Source organism: Ciona intestinalis, chromosome 7, assembly GCF_000224145.3.
Source record: "Ciona intestinalis chromosome 7, KH, whole genome shotgun sequence".
In the NCBI taxonomy this organism is placed as follows: domain Eukaryota; kingdom Metazoa; phylum Chordata; class Ascidiacea; order Phlebobranchia; family Cionidae; genus Ciona; species Ciona intestinalis.
The window spans coordinates 6,107,881-6,125,159 of NC_020172.2; the positions used below are offsets into that span (position 1 = coordinate 6,107,881).

Here is a 17,279-nt window from a genome sequence, read left to right on the forward strand (position 1 = left end):
CTGTTGTTGCCCGCCATGCGAAGATAAATAAGTTACATTCAATCATCCATATATATTATTTTGACAATGCTACCACACCAGGTGGAAGCCACAAAGTTTGAAGAGTTAGAAGAAGTCCACGCTGAGTTGAAGTTGAAGGAATTATTATGGAAGTCGTTGGATGATTGGGATGAGTTATTAGGGGGTTGGATGGGACAACCGTTTGATACACTGGATCCAGAGGCCATGAGCCAACAGGTTGGTGATTTATGCGGTTTGTGTGAAGTGAGTAACCATGTAATATAGTTGTAAGTTGCTTATGTTGCGTTTAATCTGTGTGACTTTGTAACCCATGTTAATTATGTTATGTAGTTTAAATACACTATGTGAGCAGCATGTGACCTGTGTTGTCTATGTAACTTATGTGAGGCACAGTCTATGTGGCTTTATGTAAACGCTTGGGTTATAAGTTTATATAACTTTCGTGGCCATTGTAAGTGGTATGATCTCTAACCTTGTCTAAATATTAAATAACGCCCTGACCTCTTATAACCTCATGACCTCTTATAACCTCATGACCTCTTATAACCTCATGACCTCTTATAACCTCATGACCTCTTATAACCCCATGACCTCTTATAACCTCATGACCTCTTATAACCTCATGACCTCTTATAACCTCATGACCTCTTATAACCTCATGACCTCTTATAACCCCTAACTTTTACACAGGTTGCAAAATACGGTAAATACTCTCACCAGTTGGAGAAAGGACTTCCTCCCAACAATGTGGTTCCTATACTTAAAGGGAAGGTTAATGATATGAGGGATAAGGTGGGTGGGGTGTGTGGGGTGTGTGGGGTGTATAAGGAATTGAGTGGGTTGGGTTGGGGGTATGAATGTGGTTTCAACACCAGGGGGGGGTGGTGTATATACAAGCAAATGTTAGTACAGGGTGTTCATATAGAAGTGTGTTTTAAATTAAGCGATAGAAATAAAGGATGTAAATGGTTGTCGAAGTAATAGATGAAGTGGAAGCATTGCCCAGTTTATTCATAATCTCTATAGACAAGTACGGGGGGTGGATCAAAGTAAGTTAAATGGTAGGATAGATATGTGGGCTTGCATTGTGCAATAGATACGGGTGGCAATATAAACAAAGTTTACACTCCCAACCCTCCACTCAGATGCCGGTCATCGCAAACTTACGAAACCCATGTTTGAAATCTCGTCACTGGGAGGCGATAGAGACAGTTATCGGACAAAAGTTGCCACCAAGTGTTCCACCAGGTTTGTATAAGATTTCTATTGAATGTATATTATTTCTATTTGTGTGTGTTTAGCGTTTTTTTTGGCATTATAGTAGTATTCGAAGAGATGTTATATTTATTTTGTATTTTTTTGAGGGAAATTTTTTGTATATGTATATATAACATTTCTATAATGAAAACATAATATTTTGATAATATATAGTATTTCTATGGTTGTCCACAGCTACCAAGGAGGGCGATGAAGAGCCATTATTCCTTTGTTTCCGTATTTTAAACGAATGGGGCGCGTTTGAGTCGGCCGAAGCTATTGAAGAAGTTTCGGGTCAAGCTTCCGGGGAAGCCTCGTTGGAAACCATGCTTAAGAAGGTATTGGGGTTGTACGGGGCATGCGATGGGATGTAGACCAGAGTTGGCCCATTACCCCAACACACAGTATTATCGAGTATTATTAATATTAGACCAACTACAACCTAAATCTTTAACCATGCATTATTTTAAAAAAGAAATTTCATCAATTGTTTTGTGTGTTTTAATGATTGTACTTTTGTTTCTAATTTCCTTTCCTTCTTTTTTGTTTTAATTATTCTGATTTTTGGTAATATGTTGGAAGAGATAACTATGTTATTATTAGGTTGAAGATTCGTGGAAAGCTACGGAATTCCCCGTGTTGCATCACCGCGACTCCAAGGATGTTTTCATACTTGGTGGAACTGAGGAAATTCAGGTAATGAATGTTGTGGTGATTAGAAGTCTAAAAATAATTAAACATAAATGGCTCGTTGTTTGTCCCCTAGCTGCAGCAACTTCGCTTCTTACTTCCAATTAAATATAAATATATTTTAACCGTAAGCATGGTTTAACGACTGTTGTTTTGTAAGTAATCTAAAGATATAAGTTTATTTTAGTTTTCCTTTTTCATTTTTTTGCCCCAGTAGCAACAATGCAACAATCACCAAAATCTTAATACTGTTGTTACGCCACCCCAGGTCCAACTAGATGACAGTCGAGTATCCATCGCAACCATCAGTAGTTCAAGATACGTCGGTCCAATCAAGGATAAAGTTGACGATTGGCAACGACAACTAAACCTCATGAATGACACTCTTGTGAGTTGAATATGTTACAACCCCCGCTAAGCACCAACTTTTCAAAATATATAACTAATGTTATTTGCACATTTTCCTGTCTTTTTAATTGTTTTAAATTCCAACTTTCTTTCTATTTTAAAATCTTTAGCAAAAAAACAATATTTGTAAACACACCCAACCCCCTACACCCCACTCACCCCCACCCCCCCTACCCACCAGGATGAATGGCTGACATGCCAAAGAAACTGGTTGTACCTCGAATCTATCTTCAGCGCACCCGACATACAACGACAACTACCAGCCGAAGCTAAGATGTTTATGACCGTCGATAAATCGTGGAAGGAAATCATGCGGAAAGTCAACAGGCTCCCCAACGCCCTCCGGTGAGTGGGGATTGAATGTTACATGTTTTGCGAGTTACCCTGTATGTAACTTTGTGTCTCACTCTCATCTAACACTAAGGATGGTGCAGTTTCAGTCAATCAACTTTAACCATCATCAGTGTTAGATGAGACAAGAAAGAGTGTTCTATAAAGACCAGCTTGGTACTTGTTACACTCTTTCCATTAGAAGTTTAACTTGAAAATAATTAAACATAAATGGCCCATTGTTCGTCGGCTTGGTGCAGCGACCACGCTTCTTCCAATTAAATGTAAATATGTTTTAACTGTAGCCTGTTTTAAGGACTGTCGTTTTAAGGCTATATTCTGTTTTTTCGTTTTTAAATATTCTTAATCTTCGCTATCGTAATTGAAGAGACAAATAAAAGGTATTATTATCCCATTAACCCCCACAGAGCATCCACTCAACCAGGCTTGGTTGAACAATTCCAAAACAACAACTCGCTCCTGGATCAGATCCAGAAATGTTTGGAGGCGTACCTCGAATCGAAACGTGTTGTGTTCCCGAGGTTTTATTTCTTATCCAACGACGAGCTTCTTGAAATACTCGCGCAAACAAGGAACCCTCAGGTGGGATAGATATCTTATATAATCTACTGTAAATATATTTCTACAATTTTTCACGCTTAGATAATTAAACTTATATCTTATTACACAATTACTTGTAGTTCTGTTTTATATCTTTATCGTTGTTTTTCGAAAATGTTTATTCTTTGTTTTGTGACCGACTGTAGTGGCTGACCCAACCAATTAAATGCTAACCTAGGGGTTGATAGGGGAATGTTTCGAATCATTATACCCACATTTGGGGTAACGGGGCAACTCGGACCTAAATCTTATACACTGCAGGCAGTGCAACCTCATCTACGAAAATGTTTCGACGCGATCGCTCTTCTTGAGTTTGGTACGGTTGCCGCCGGTAACGATGGTAAGGCGACGCCTAGTGGTGAGGTGCAGGTGACGAACGACATACTTGCGATGATATCGCCTGAGGGTGAAAACGTGGGGCTTGGGAAAGGACTGAAAGGTGAGATTGGTGTTTTATAACACGGGTGTTTTGTTTCATTCACCTCATGCCCGTTTAAGAGTTACCACGTATGGAACTTTATGGAACGTTACCACGTATGGAACTTTGTGAGTGATTGTTTTCTGTATGGCTGACAATTTGGACAACACATCAGCAATAAGCCACTAACCCCCGCCCCCCCATTACAGCGCGAGGTAATGTCGAGGATTGGTTGGGCAAGGTAGAAGAGGCAATGGTCATCAACTTGAGGAAAATGTCGAAAGCTTCGATCAGTGATTTCCAACAAAGATCTCGTGAAGAATGGTGCAGGGCCCATCCATCGCAGGTTTGTATATTGTACACGTGTGTTGTATATATTGGTGTGTATGTATATGTTGGTGTGTATGTATATGTTGTGTATAAATAATAGCATGAAGAAATACAGGTTTATAGATACTGCATGTAATTGGTGTATCCATGATTGCAAAGCTTATATTGGTGTGGGGTTGGTGTGATTGTGATTATTATAGGAAACTCTTCGACTGTTCTTTGTTTACTATCAAATTGGACGAGAAAATTAAATGAAAAGATGTCCCAACTTCCCCTTATTATATTCAAATGAATAAACCAAGCTCATGTTAAACACGCAGGTTGTGTTAACGATCTCCCAAACAATGTGGTGCCAAGAAGTCACGTCGATACTCAACGCTGATGGTGGCGTCGAACCACTAGAGGGATTGAAGAAGTTTGAGCTTGTATCGTTCGCTCGTCTGAACAGCCTTGCTGCCCTCGTGCGGACAAACTTGCCGAAACTACATAGAAATAACATTACAGCGCTGATCACGGTTGACGTGCATGCTCGTGACATCATCACTGATATGGTTCGTTGGTTTCATAGATATCTTATATTATTTCATAGATATCTTTTATTATTTTATTTTATTGTAAATATATTATTTTCAAACAAAACTCAAAAAGTTCTTAATAGTAATTTCATACCCACGCCCCACACAACAGTTATGTTTCATATTAATCCCAGGTTCGAATGGGCGTCGACTCGGCCACCAACTTTGAATGGTTGCGACAACTACGTTATTATTGGGAGCTCGATATTGATGATTGCGCTGTAAGGTGGGTGAAGCAACATCGATTTTTTACGCAAACTTTTTCTATCGGAAACTTTTTCTATTAACTTGAAAATAATTCAACATAATTGGCTCGTTGTTTGTTTGCTACAGTGACCATGCTTCTTCCTTCCAATTAAATATAAATATGTTTAACTGTAAGCATGTTTTAAAGACTGTTGTTTTCTCACTATATTCTGTCGTTTCGTTTTAAATGTTGCTCTTGTGATCAAAGAGACAAATCATAAAGGTATTTTTATCACAGGTGTGCGGGGTCACAATATATATATGGGTACGAATATCTTGGTGCGTGTCCACGTCTCGTGATCACCCCACTCACCGATCGTTGCTACCTCTGTCTCATGGGGGCTTTACAGGTACGTTGGTGTAATGAAGTGTTTACAACTAATTCTACACTGTGGTTAGCGTGCCTACCTCTAGAGGGTACAGACTTGTCGTTGCTACCATTGTGGGCGTATGTGTCCTTGTCCAAGACAGCAATTGCTTCAACCAAGTGGTCACTAATGGGTTGTTTAAATTTTTAGCTGAAACACAATCACCTACCAAGTTACATACACAAATATCATTTCCCCTTGCAATAATAAATAGTTTGCACTCTACACAATATTCACAACCCACTCACCCCCAGCTTGACTTGGGAGGAGCACCCGCTGGCCCAGCTGGAACCGGAAAAACTGAAACCACCAAAGATTTGGCGAAGGCTCTCGCAAAGCAATGCGTTGTCTTCAACTGCTCCGAGGGATTGGATTTCAAAATCATGGGAAGATTCTTCAGGTAGTTTAACCCTGGCTTGGATTCGAACCCAGGATCCTTGGTTCTCAATTACAACTCACACACCCCTATCCCTCTAGTGGTCTTGCACAATCTGGAGCTTGGTGCTGCTTCGACGAGTTCAACCGAATCGACATTGAGGTGTTATCGGTTATTGCGCAACAATTGCTGACGATCCGGAACGCGAAATCAGCTCGTGCGACGAGGTTTATGTTTGAGGGTCGTGAAATAAAGTTGGACGCTACATGCGCTGCGTTCATCACCATGAACCCTGGGTATGCAGGACGTACGGAACTACCTGATAATCTAAAGGTAACCTTTTACACAAGTAGTTACCTGTCAATCAAATGGTATTTTTACATTAAATGTGAAGTTGGCTAAGGAGTCAATACCCTATTACAGTGGTCATCGTCTCTTTTTTTCAAAAAATTTATAATATATCTCTTTTGTGCGTTATTAGTTTGTTTTGCTGCATATTTAGTAGCGTTTTGTGTGTTTCGTGATGACATCATCATTTATGACATCATCACTCATGACATCATCACTTATGACATCACAGGCGTTGTTCCGACCCATAGCGATGATGGTACCCGATTACAAGTTGATTGCCGAGGTTATCTTGTACAGCGAGGGCTTCGAATCTTCCAAGACATTATCACAGAAGATGGTACAGATGTATAAGTTGTGTTCCGAACAGGTAAGTGGAGGGTGGGTGGGGTGAGAGTTTAATTAGGTTTTACCTTTGTAACTTATTTATCCTCTCATGGTGTTACAACGACAGTCGTCGTAACACGTGTGTTCCGTTTCATACACCTCGTACAAAATATGTTTTTTTTTCAGTTATCACAACAAGACCATTACGACTTTGGTATGCGAGCGGTAAAGTCGGTTCTCGTGATGGCCGGATCGCTGAAGCGTGAGAACCCGGACATCCATGAAGACATCGTGCTCATCAGAGCGTTGCGGGATTCCAATCTACCAAAGTTTCTTGTGCAGGTGTGATGTCATAGATCGTGATGTCATAGATTGTAATGTCATAAATTTTTGCCAATCCCCAAAATATGTTTCTTTCTGCCAAGCTAGTTTTACCATGGAATCCTTACATAGCTCATATTCTTGCTTACGTCACGCAACAAACTTTGTTAAACAAAAAGATTCCAAATATCTGATCTAATCAGGACAATCTCATGTTACAACTTTAACCTTAACCCCCGGTGTAAAAAGCAACCACTTAATAACAAACACCCATTGTTTGTTAACAGGACGCCCAATTGTTCCGAGCCATATTATCGGATCTTTTCCCCGGTGTAGAAATACCTGAACATGATTACGGAGTGTTTGAAACAACCATCAAAGATTGTTTAACGGAGGCCGAGCTTCAACCGATTGCTGCTGTCGTTAAGAAGGTAACTATGTGTTGTTAACCCAAGGTCAATGACCTTTAACCCTAGGTCAGTGACATCTAACCCTAGGTTAGTGACCTCTGAGTTCTCATTCCTTACAAAAACCTCACCCTTATAGAATGGAATCTCTGTTATTGAGTGTCTATAAACAGCCTTAGTGGGGATGGTAGCACCCTGGGTGTTGGGGTAATAAACCCACATCCCAAATACCCCAACCTACTTTACCTTTATACAATACATGTACCATCACTAACCCCATAAACAGGTGATCCAGTTATATGAAACAATGTTGGTACGACATGGTGTTATGTTGGTTGGGCCAACGGGAGGGGGTAAGACGACCGTGTACCGAATGTTGGCGGCCACGTTGACCAAGTTGCACGAGAACGGCCATAAGCATCCTGAGTATAAACCTGTTAAAACGTAAGTTTGGTAACTTTGTTCTTGTGACCAGCGGGTTTGGGCTCAAGGCTTGGTGCTGCTACCATTGTGAGCGTATGTGTTCTTGGGCAAGACACTAACGACAATTGCTCCAACCCAGTGGTCACTAATGGGTTCTACAAATTATCAGCCACAAAATAACCACCCAAAAAGTTACATGCATGATAACTAAGCGGACACGAGGTGTATGAAACGAAACACCCAGGTTATAACGACTGTCGTTTCCCCACCATGTGAGGATAAATAAGTTACATACGTGGTAACTTGTAAGTGGACACGAGGTCTATGAAACAGAATACCCGTGTTATAACGACTGTCGTTTCCCCACCATGTGAGGATAAATAAGTTACATACGTGGTAACTTGCAAGCGGGCACGAGGTGTATGAAACAGAACACCCGTGTTTTAACGACTGTCGTTGTCCCGCCATGCGAGGATAAATAACTCACACCTATTCATTTATCCATAGCACTGTGTTGAACCCAAAGAGCATCGGTATGGGTGAACTTTATGGTGAAGAAGATAAATTAACATTGGAATGGAAAGATGGGTTGATGGCTATCAGTGTAAGGCAAGCTGTGCAGGTGGGCATCACTAGGTGTTGTCACTTTTGACTCTGTTTTGTGACCTTTGATCTAAATAAGTTAACTTGTACTGTATGTAGGGTTTAACAGCCACACTTTTATTTTAGTACTTTTACTCAGCAGTTTTCCGTCCTCTCTTCGTTATTTTAATCGAAGAGATAAATAAACCTTATGATATTTATGTAACTTAGTAAATATCTATGTTCAACCCCCCCCAGGACACGAGCTCCGACCACAAATGGATAATATGTGACGGTCCAGTTGACGCGTTGTGGATCGAGAATATGAACACCGTGTTGGACGACAACAAGATGTTGTGTTTGGCTAACTCGGAGAGGATTAAGTTATCGGATAGTATGCATATGTTGTTTGAAGTACAGGTTGGTGGGGGTTATGTTATGTGTGTGTGTGGTGGTGGTGGGGGTGAAATTGATTTCTTAAATGGATGCAACTTATTATGGGGGTACAACACTAGCCAGTATAACAAGGGTGTTATGTTTCATACACCCCATGCCAGCTTACAAGTTACCACGTATGTAACTTATTTATCCTTGCATGGCGGGGCAATGACAGTCGTTATAACACGAGTGTTATGTTCCATACACCTCGTGCCCGCTTACAAGTTACCACGTATGTAACTTTGTGGGTGATTATTTTTTGCATGGCTGACAATTCAGACAACCCATTAGTGACCACTGGGTTGATGCATATGACAGTTTAGAGTTGACACATAACATATACAACCCCCAGGACCTTGCTGTGGCTTCTCCTGCCACGGTATCAAGGTGTGGCATGGTGTACATCGACCCCAACGAACTGGGGTGGCGACCTTACGTGACAACGTGGCTGAAAACACAAATCGGGTCGCATTTGAAACAAGATTCCAAGAACTTTATACTGGATTTGTTCGATGCTTATATTGAAGATGGTATCAGGTAATGTATGGGTTGTTGTTGAACATTATGTGCCAACTGGAAGAAACAGTCTGTAGTGGATTGTTTATAGCATCCGATAGCAGTAAGCAGTTTAATTGCCGCTATTTTCCTACAAAAGTTCTCACTGTTTTGTTTTTAGTGGCATTTTTTGGTAACAAGGCATAGATTTGATTGTTTACCTTTTCATACATATTTTGTAATAAAGTATAAAAATAACTCTAGCTCAATTGGTAAACACAACCTTTTTAAACCAAGTTTTTGCCTGACACTAAGTGCAATCCAGCCCAGTGACAGTAGATAACATTAAATGCAATCCACCCTAGGTACGTGGAGAAAAACCTATCCCAGATGATGCCCCAAGTCGGCCTAAGCAAAGTTGCCACGTTATGTTCCCTCCTCCAATCCCTGTTGCTTGGTAAGGGAGGACCCGACCTTAAACAAGATCCGTTACGCCTGCAACCTATGATAGTTAACGCATTCGTGTTCTCATATATCTGGTGCGTGGCCGGGAACGTCAACGAAAACTGTTTCGATAATTTCGATTCCTTTATGAGGTCACAAATGGAGGATAATCCAGAAATAAAGGTAACTATGACATCACAAATGACTATTATTACACAATTTATTTTATAATTTCTTTTCATCTCTTTTTATATGTGATGTTTGTTTTTTAAACTGACATTCTTTCCCACAATTTTTTACCCATAGCATGCTTTAACGACTGTTGTTTTATTGTTAATTCCTTTTTCTTCGATGTTTTAATTAATTTGATTTTCGTATTCGAAGATATAAGCACCATTATGTTATGTTGATTATTTATTAATTTGAATATTACTAATAATTTTTATTGGAAAATATAAATACCATTATCTACCACAGCTCCCAACTGGTGCCGATATGTTCAGTTATTACATCGACTTTGACTCTAAACGATTCGACTTATGGGAACGAATCATACCCGCGTTTAAATACGACACGGAGGTTCCTTTCTTCGATATGTTGGTACCCACCATCGATACTGTGAGGTTTGGTTACCTGATGGATAAACTGTTGGCTGTGGAACGATCGGTTCTGTTTACAGGTAGGTACGGGGTTCGTGGCCCACCCCAGGGGGTGTGTCTTGGGTGTGGGTTTAATATGTATAGACTGTGGGGTAAAATGGGCACAGCCAGCACATAATGTCCCACATTTTCTAATCGTGTTTTAACAGCGGTTTTGTAGGAATACGTTTAGAGAATTCTGTAACTATTCATTGTTTCGTACAAAAAAGGATGAAAACATAACCGTCTTACCCTGGTAATATCTTGGTCACGTTTTTTGTACATCATTTATTCATAACCACCCCTAATGTGTAAACCCCCCCATATTTATACCCCCACCCCACTATACAGGCGGCACTGGTGTTGGCAAGTCCGTGGTAGCTCGTGGTTTACTGGATTCGATCTCGGAGCAGAAGAACTACGTGCCCGTTTACATGAACTTCTCGGCACAAACCTCGTCCATTAGGTCGCAGGAGTTCATTGAAGCAAAGCTGGAAAGGAAGAGAAAAAACATTATTGGTTGGTTGAGAAAATACTCTATATATAGTAACTGTATGGTTGGTTGTTTGTTTGTTTATCTGTGCAGATACCCCATATATAGTAACATGTGTGGCTGTGGTGTATACTATATATGGCTGTCGTCCTACAGAATATTTGCGATACCGGGTTCAAGGCTCTACGCTGCTACCATTGTGGGCGTATGTGTCCTTGGGCAAGACATTTAACGGCAATTGCTTCCAACCCAGTGGTCACTAATGAGTTGTAGCACCCTGGTGTTGGGCAATTTGCCAACCATCGCCTTAACCCCATACCTCACCCATATCAACAACACTGGTTACCCCAGGTGCCCCCCCTGGAAAGAGGGTTATCATCTTCGTTGACGACTTAAACATGCCTAAGCTCGATCGATACGGAAGTCAGCCCCCCATCGAACTACTTCGTCAATATCAAGATTTTGGGGGTTTGTATGATCGGGAGAAGATGTTTTGGAAGGTATGATGTCATAATAAACAACATGATGTCATAGTGGCACGATTTCTCTATTTACCCGTTCTTGATTCTTTGTTATTTTAATTATTCTGGACTTTGTTACTGTAATCAAAGAGATAAATAATTTGAAAATAATAAATGAAATAAAATATTATAGTGATAAAAATGTCTGTTAAAACTGATGACATCACAATGGTGACTGTTAGGTGATCAAAGACGTGACAATCGCATCAGCGTGTGCTCCCCCCGGTGGTGGAAGAAACAACGTAACTCCCAGGTTTATTCGTCACTTTGGGATGTTCTCACTCCCCTCCCCATCCGAGTTCAATCTCAAAACAATTTTCAACGTGAGTTGGTTGATAAATATGTTGTTGCTGCCAGGTGTATTATACGTCAAACAGAATAGAGTTCTGTTCCTGCTTTATTGCTTAACAGCAAACCCCGATGGCGTCTTGTTGTATGGCAGACGAAACATCAGTCCTTTGGGATCTCAAACAAATAATTGCAAGGAGATCTTTTCACATTTCAATTTGTTTAAATCTACCTACATGGTAGCTTTTAAGCGAGCACGTGGTGTATGACGCTTGCCCCATAGCCGACAAACCCCCCGTCACCCCCACCCATATTAACCCTCCCACCCACGCAGGCGATCATGGGTGGCTTCCTCGCCGACTTCCCCACAGCAGTGAAGCAAGCCTCTACTAATATAGTTGACGCAGCCATTGAGATATACGGACGAATGTCGACCGACCTGCTACCAACACCCACCAAGTCACATTATGTATTCAACCTCAGGGATTTATCTAAGTGTGTGCAAGGGATCATGAGAGCTGATTCCGGGGTCATAAGAGAACAGGTATGATGTCATAATGTACTGCAATGATGTCATAATGTAATGCAATGATGTCATAAAGGATATATCGAAAGATTTTATAACTTTACATTTTTTTAAATTACTAAAAATATTGTTTATAATTTAATTGTGAGTTTAGACACCTTAATTTCTGTTTATGACATCACAACCACAATGTTTATGACATCACACAGGTCCATATCTTCCAATTATTCTGTCACGAAGCACTTCGAGTTTTTCACGATCGTCTCATCAACTCTGACGATAAAAATTATTTTTACGCGATATTATCGGAGATGGCTAGCAAGCATTTCGGACAAACTGTAAGTTTCATAGAAATAATATATTATTTAATTAATTACGAACATTTTACCCAATCTGTTTAAAGTTTTATGGAAATATTATATTAATGAACCAACCACACGGATCCACTAGGTGGAGGCGGAGCAGTTTGTGACGAAACCGATTTTGTTCGGAGATTATTTGAAAGTTGGAGCTCCTAAAGAAGAAAGGGTGTATGATATATTGACTGACAGGTAGGTGGGGTGTTAGTGTGGGGTTTTGACCTCTAGTAACCTTTGACCCCAAGCAACCTTTGGCCCCAAGTAACTTTTGACCTCAAGTAACTTTCGACCCCAAGTAACTTTCGACCCCAAGTAACTTTTGACCTCAAGTAACTTTTGACCCCAAGTAACTTTTGACCCCAAGTAACCTTTGACTCCAATCAACTTTAATCCCCAAGTAACCTTTGACCCCAAGCAACCTTTGACCCCAAGTAACTTTTGACCTCAAGTAACTTTCGACCCCAAGTAGCTTTCGACCCAAGTAACTTTTGACCTCAAGTAACCTTTGACCCCAAGTAACTTTCGACCCCAAGTAACTTTTGACCTCAAGTAACTTTTGACCCCAAGTAACTTTTGACTCCAAGTAACCTTTGACCCCAAGTAACCCCCTATATACCCCAGGATTGACAAAGTGAAGTCGGTCATCGAAGATTACCTCGACGATTACAACATGTCATCACCCAAAGAGATGAAACTCGTTTTCTTCCAAGATGCAATCGAACATATATCGAGGATAGTTCGTATGATTGTCACTCAACGTGGTAACGCCTTATTGGTTGGTGTTGGGGGGTGTGGCAAGCAGTCTCTAACCCGATTGGCTTGTCATATGTGTGGATACCAATGCATACAGATAGAGTTGACGCGAGGTTATAATTACGATTCATTTCATGAAGATTTGCGGAACGTTTACCGCATCGCGGGTGTGGAAGGAAAGGACACGGTGTTTCTGTTCACCGATACGCAGGTCATTATATGGGTTGGCTATCATAAAGTAGGAATGGGGAATATACTGCTCAGTAGTTGACTAATGGGTTGTCCAAATTATCAGCCATACATAAAAACAATCACCCACAAAGTTACATACATTGTAACTCGTAAGCTGGCATAATTTTCTTTACTGTTTCTATGATTTATTGACAAGGAAAAACACTTAAGTACCTACTCATGACATCATAACCACTTTCAATATGACATCACAACCACTTTCATTATGACACAACAATACAGCAACAATATGAACAACCTATACCAAGTGGCTCGTTGGTCTAGGGGTATGATTCTCGCTTTGGGTGCGAGAGGTCCCGGGTTCAAATCCCGGACGAGCCCTTGTTTTATCTTTCAAAGAAATTTTCTGGCGATTGTTTGTTTGTGATCTTAATGGACCAAAAAGGCCTCGAGACTTGATCTGTCACCATTGTGGGCGTATGTGTCCTTGGTCAAGACACTTAACGACAAACCCTGGTGATGTTTCGCGGTATGGCAGATAAAATGTCGGTCCTTTATGATCACAAAACAAACAATTGGCCAAAAATCTTTTCCCACCCTAATATACAAGTTTTTCATTGTCCAAGAAACTATATACTTATATTCATGTGATGTCTCAACTTCCAGATCGTCCAAGAAGAATTTCTCGAAGACATCAACAACATTCTCAACTCCGGGGAAGTCCCCAACTTATTTGAGAAAGATGAGTTAGAGCAAGTGTTGGCAGCGATACGTCCGTTGGCTAAAGAAGCCGGAATTCCTGAGGGAGATAGAGATGGGGTGTTCCAACATTTCATCGCAAGGTGGGTGGGGTTGTAGGGAATTGGAAATGGGGTTGTGAGTATAAGGATGGGGGGATAATTATTACAACGGAAGGTGGAGTTATTTGTTTTGGGGGTTAACGGAAATGAGGTTGGGTCTGGTTTCCAACCCTTCAACTTTAATTTAGGTAAAATGTTTTAATACAGTTGTCCATAAGCATTGTGATTGTGGTAGATTGCTTAATATGGGCGGCCGATGCATATGCACTGTGTTTGATTGTTATATAATAGAGGTTACATTGTCTGGTCGTAAGTGTTGACAATGTGACATCACAAGTACCATTATGACACAACAATACAGCAACAATATGAACAACTTATACCAAGTGGCTCGTTGGTCTAGGGGTATGATTCTCGCTTTGGGTGCGAGAGGTCCCGGGTTCAAATCCCGGACGAGCCCTTGTTTTATCTTTCAAAGAAATCTTTTTTATATGTTATCATAATAAATTAATACTGTTTGTGTCCTTGGTCAATACAACTCATGGCAATTACTCCAACCCAGTGGTCACTAATGAGTTGTCTAAATTGTGGCCATACATAAAAACCACAAAGTTACACACTTAGTAACTCGTAAGCATCCCCCTTATATTTTCGTTAACCCCCTCCTCCATACAGAGTCCGTCAAAACCTACACATAGTATTATGCATGTCCCCTGTGGGTGATTCGTTCCGTGCTCGGTGTCGGATGTTTCCGTCGCTCGTCAACTGCTGCACCATCGACTGGTATGTTGTTTCTATGGATATGATAGAAATGTCATCATCAAACCATTATAAGTGGTGTAGAAAGTTATTATATGATGTCTATATTATATATGGGTGAGGTCCTTGTCAAAAAAGTTGAATTAAGGGCAGAGTTTGCCCATTATCTCAGACTGCCTATGTTAACAACATGACCATTGTCATGACTTCCTGGACTTTATCTGCAACACAATATAATATGATCCCCTATGAAACAGAACACCCATGTTATAACCCGCCATCCTTCCATAGGTTTGTACAATGGCCCGAAGACGCGTTACTTAGCGTTGCACAAAACTTCCTCGGACCTGTGCATGAGTTGGAGGACGACATGAAACAAACAATCTCTAAGATTTGCGTCGAGATTCATACGAGTGTTAATGTGATGGCCGAGAAGTGAGCATAGATATCTTATAATTTACATAGATATCTTTTAATTTACATAGATATCTTTTAATAGGATAAATATATTATAGAGACATTTTCGTCGCTTTGATTTAAAAAAATGATTGTTTACCAAAGTTTCCGACTTTCCATTGGATTCAGAAGTAACGGAATACATAGATATCTTATACAATTATTAACTTGTGTTTGCCTCTGTGATTACGATATCGAAGATTAGAGCAAACTTAATTTTATTTCAACGTTTTTACAAATCAACAGTCGATAAAACATGCTAACTGTTAAAACCAAAGAAGCAAGGTCACCACATTTTTAAACAAACATTATCACTTTGCCCCTCATATATTAAACCTCCGCAACCCCCCCAGGTTTTACAAGGAGCTACGTCGGCATTATTACACGACACCCACCTCGTACTTGGAACTCATCAACCTTTACCTTGGGATGCTGGGCGAAAAGAAGCGACAACTTGTGACCGCTCGTGATCGGTTCAAGGTTCGTTGGGGCAAACTTTATAAACACAGGGGAGCAGGGATAGTTAGACACACAATCCTGTGAAACAAATCTAACTTATTGTAATGTTTACTGATTAATGCCGTGCAGAAACTCAAGGGTTGGCCTGCCCACCCTGCCACCCCAGGTTTGGCGACATGACACCCCAACTTGAGTGACATTAAATGTTTAAACCACATAGGGGATTAAGTAAACTACTTGAATTGAAAGACCGACTTAAACACACCCGGCCCTAACATTCTGTACACCACACATAGAAACGTATGCGTTAAAATATTTCATTAATGTTTAATCCACAGACTGGTTTAAGCAAACTCCTTGAGACGAACGACCTTGTGGATTCGATGCAAGAAGAGCTGACGGCCCTCGAACCAGAGTTGAAGAGGAAGAGTGGGGAGACGGAGGTGCTGATGGAGAAGTTGTCGGTGGACCAGGAGAAAGCTGATCAGGTTGGGGGGTGTGGATGTATATGGGGTGTTATAACTTGAGTATTAAACATAACATGAACATTTATCCCTTCGAAGACGACAGCGAAGATCAAATTAATTAAAACAATAAAGAGAAGGGAATTTGCAGCAAAACCACAGTCGTTAAAACACGCTATGGGTAAAACTACTTTAAAAACACCATAGCAAACTGCCTATAACGACAAGACTAAATATTTTTACCTAATTTATGATTATGACATCATCAACCATATTATGACATCACAGGTGCGTAAAGTAGTCCTAGAAGACGAAGCCGTAGCTAAAGTGAAAGCAGAGGAAACGCAAGCCATCGCCGATGACGCACAGAAAGATTTAGACGATGCTCTTCCTATATTATCGGCTGCCAATAAAGCACTAGATGCGCTGGACAAAAGTGATATCGCCGAGATTAAAGTCTTCGCTAAACCCCCCGATATGGTGATGACTGTCATGGAAACGGTTAGAATCTAACGTCTGTTATAACTTCGTATCTTTGCTTAATATAGTGAGGAGTAAACATCAGTTAATACGAAAAGGGGAAAAACATATTTATATTTAATTGGAAGTAAGAAGCGTGGTCGCTACACCAAGCAGACAAACAACGAGCCATTTATGTTTAATTATTCCCAAGTTAAACTTTTAATAAAAGTGTGCGACACGAAACAATCCATAAAGATTATGATAAAAAAACATTTGAGAAAAGTGCATACCATACTTATGACATCACTACCCCCATTATGACATCACTCCCCCAACAATAGGTATGCATTCTGCTCAACTCGAAGCCAGACTGGGCGTCGGCCAAAACGCTTCTTGGAGATCCAACATTCCTCAAGAGGTTACTGGATTACGACAAGGATAATATCGCGCAGAAGATTTTGAACAAACTGACCAAATATATCAATAACCCCGACTTTGTGCCCGAGAAAGTAGAAAGGGTGAGGTTTGATGTTGGTACCTTTGGGTGTTGGGGTAATGGGGTTATCCCAGGTCTTATGTGTGCCTATGTTTTATGTGGATAATTAAGGCCAGAACTTGGCACATTACCCCAACACCCATGCTGTTTATATACATCATTTATGTGTAGGCAATAGTTGTGCCCGT

General features: G+C 40.5%; 1 protein-coding gene and 2 non-coding genes across 3 annotated transcripts in view; all 3 read left to right on the forward strand.

Annotated features, from left to right (window-relative positions):
- LOC100185959 (dynein heavy chain 6, axonemal) overlaps positions 1–17,125 on the forward strand; it is a gene marked incomplete at its 3' end in the record, with an annotated part of 27,460 nt that extends 10,335 nt beyond the window's left edge. Inside the window, exons 19-56 of the mRNA XM_018812400.2 lie at positions 82–237; positions 712–813; positions 1,167–1,269; positions 1,474–1,616; positions 1,882–1,974; positions 2,237–2,356; positions 2,558–2,721; positions 3,135–3,309; positions 3,589–3,766; positions 3,955–4,091; positions 4,396–4,626; positions 4,785–4,876; positions 5,135–5,246; positions 5,519–5,664; positions 5,742–5,973; positions 6,221–6,358; positions 6,502–6,657; positions 6,924–7,067; positions 7,330–7,487; positions 7,974–8,088; positions 8,307–8,468; positions 8,839–9,023; positions 9,347–9,608; positions 9,903–10,104; positions 10,415–10,582; positions 10,908–11,056; positions 11,260–11,400; positions 11,700–11,909; positions 12,101–12,229; positions 12,342–12,442; positions 12,872–13,214; positions 13,862–14,037; positions 14,671–14,778; positions 15,046–15,189; positions 15,564–15,690; positions 16,008–16,157; positions 16,422–16,634; positions 16,937–17,125. Of these exons, the coding sequence (XP_018667945.2) occupies positions 82–237; positions 712–813; positions 1,167–1,269; positions 1,474–1,616; positions 1,882–1,974; positions 2,237–2,356; positions 2,558–2,721; positions 3,135–3,309; positions 3,589–3,766; positions 3,955–4,091; positions 4,396–4,626; positions 4,785–4,876; positions 5,135–5,246; positions 5,519–5,664; positions 5,742–5,973; positions 6,221–6,358; positions 6,502–6,657; positions 6,924–7,067; positions 7,330–7,487; positions 7,974–8,088; positions 8,307–8,468; positions 8,839–9,023; positions 9,347–9,608; positions 9,903–10,104; positions 10,415–10,582; positions 10,908–11,056; positions 11,260–11,400; positions 11,700–11,909; positions 12,101–12,229; positions 12,342–12,442; positions 12,872–13,214; positions 13,862–14,037; positions 14,671–14,778; positions 15,046–15,189; positions 15,564–15,690; positions 16,008–16,157; positions 16,422–16,634; positions 16,937–17,125 (6,054 nt within the window). The remainder of the gene's footprint in view (positions 1–81; positions 238–711; positions 814–1,166; positions 1,270–1,473; positions 1,617–1,881; positions 1,975–2,236; positions 2,357–2,557; positions 2,722–3,134; positions 3,310–3,588; positions 3,767–3,954; positions 4,092–4,395; positions 4,627–4,784; positions 4,877–5,134; positions 5,247–5,518; positions 5,665–5,741; positions 5,974–6,220; positions 6,359–6,501; positions 6,658–6,923; positions 7,068–7,329; positions 7,488–7,973; positions 8,089–8,306; positions 8,469–8,838; positions 9,024–9,346; positions 9,609–9,902; positions 10,105–10,414; positions 10,583–10,907; positions 11,057–11,259; positions 11,401–11,699; positions 11,910–12,100; positions 12,230–12,341; positions 12,443–12,871; positions 13,215–13,861; positions 14,038–14,670; positions 14,779–15,045; positions 15,190–15,563; positions 15,691–16,007; positions 16,158–16,421; positions 16,635–16,936) is intronic.
- Positions 13,505–13,576, forward strand: trnap-ugg. Its single transcript has one exon. It is a non-coding gene; the product is annotated as a tRNA-Pro (tRNA).
- trnap-ugg lies at positions 14,384–14,455 on the forward strand. Its single transcript has one exon. It is a non-coding gene; the product is annotated as a tRNA-Pro (tRNA).
- Positions 17,126–17,279: the final 154 nt, after the last annotated feature.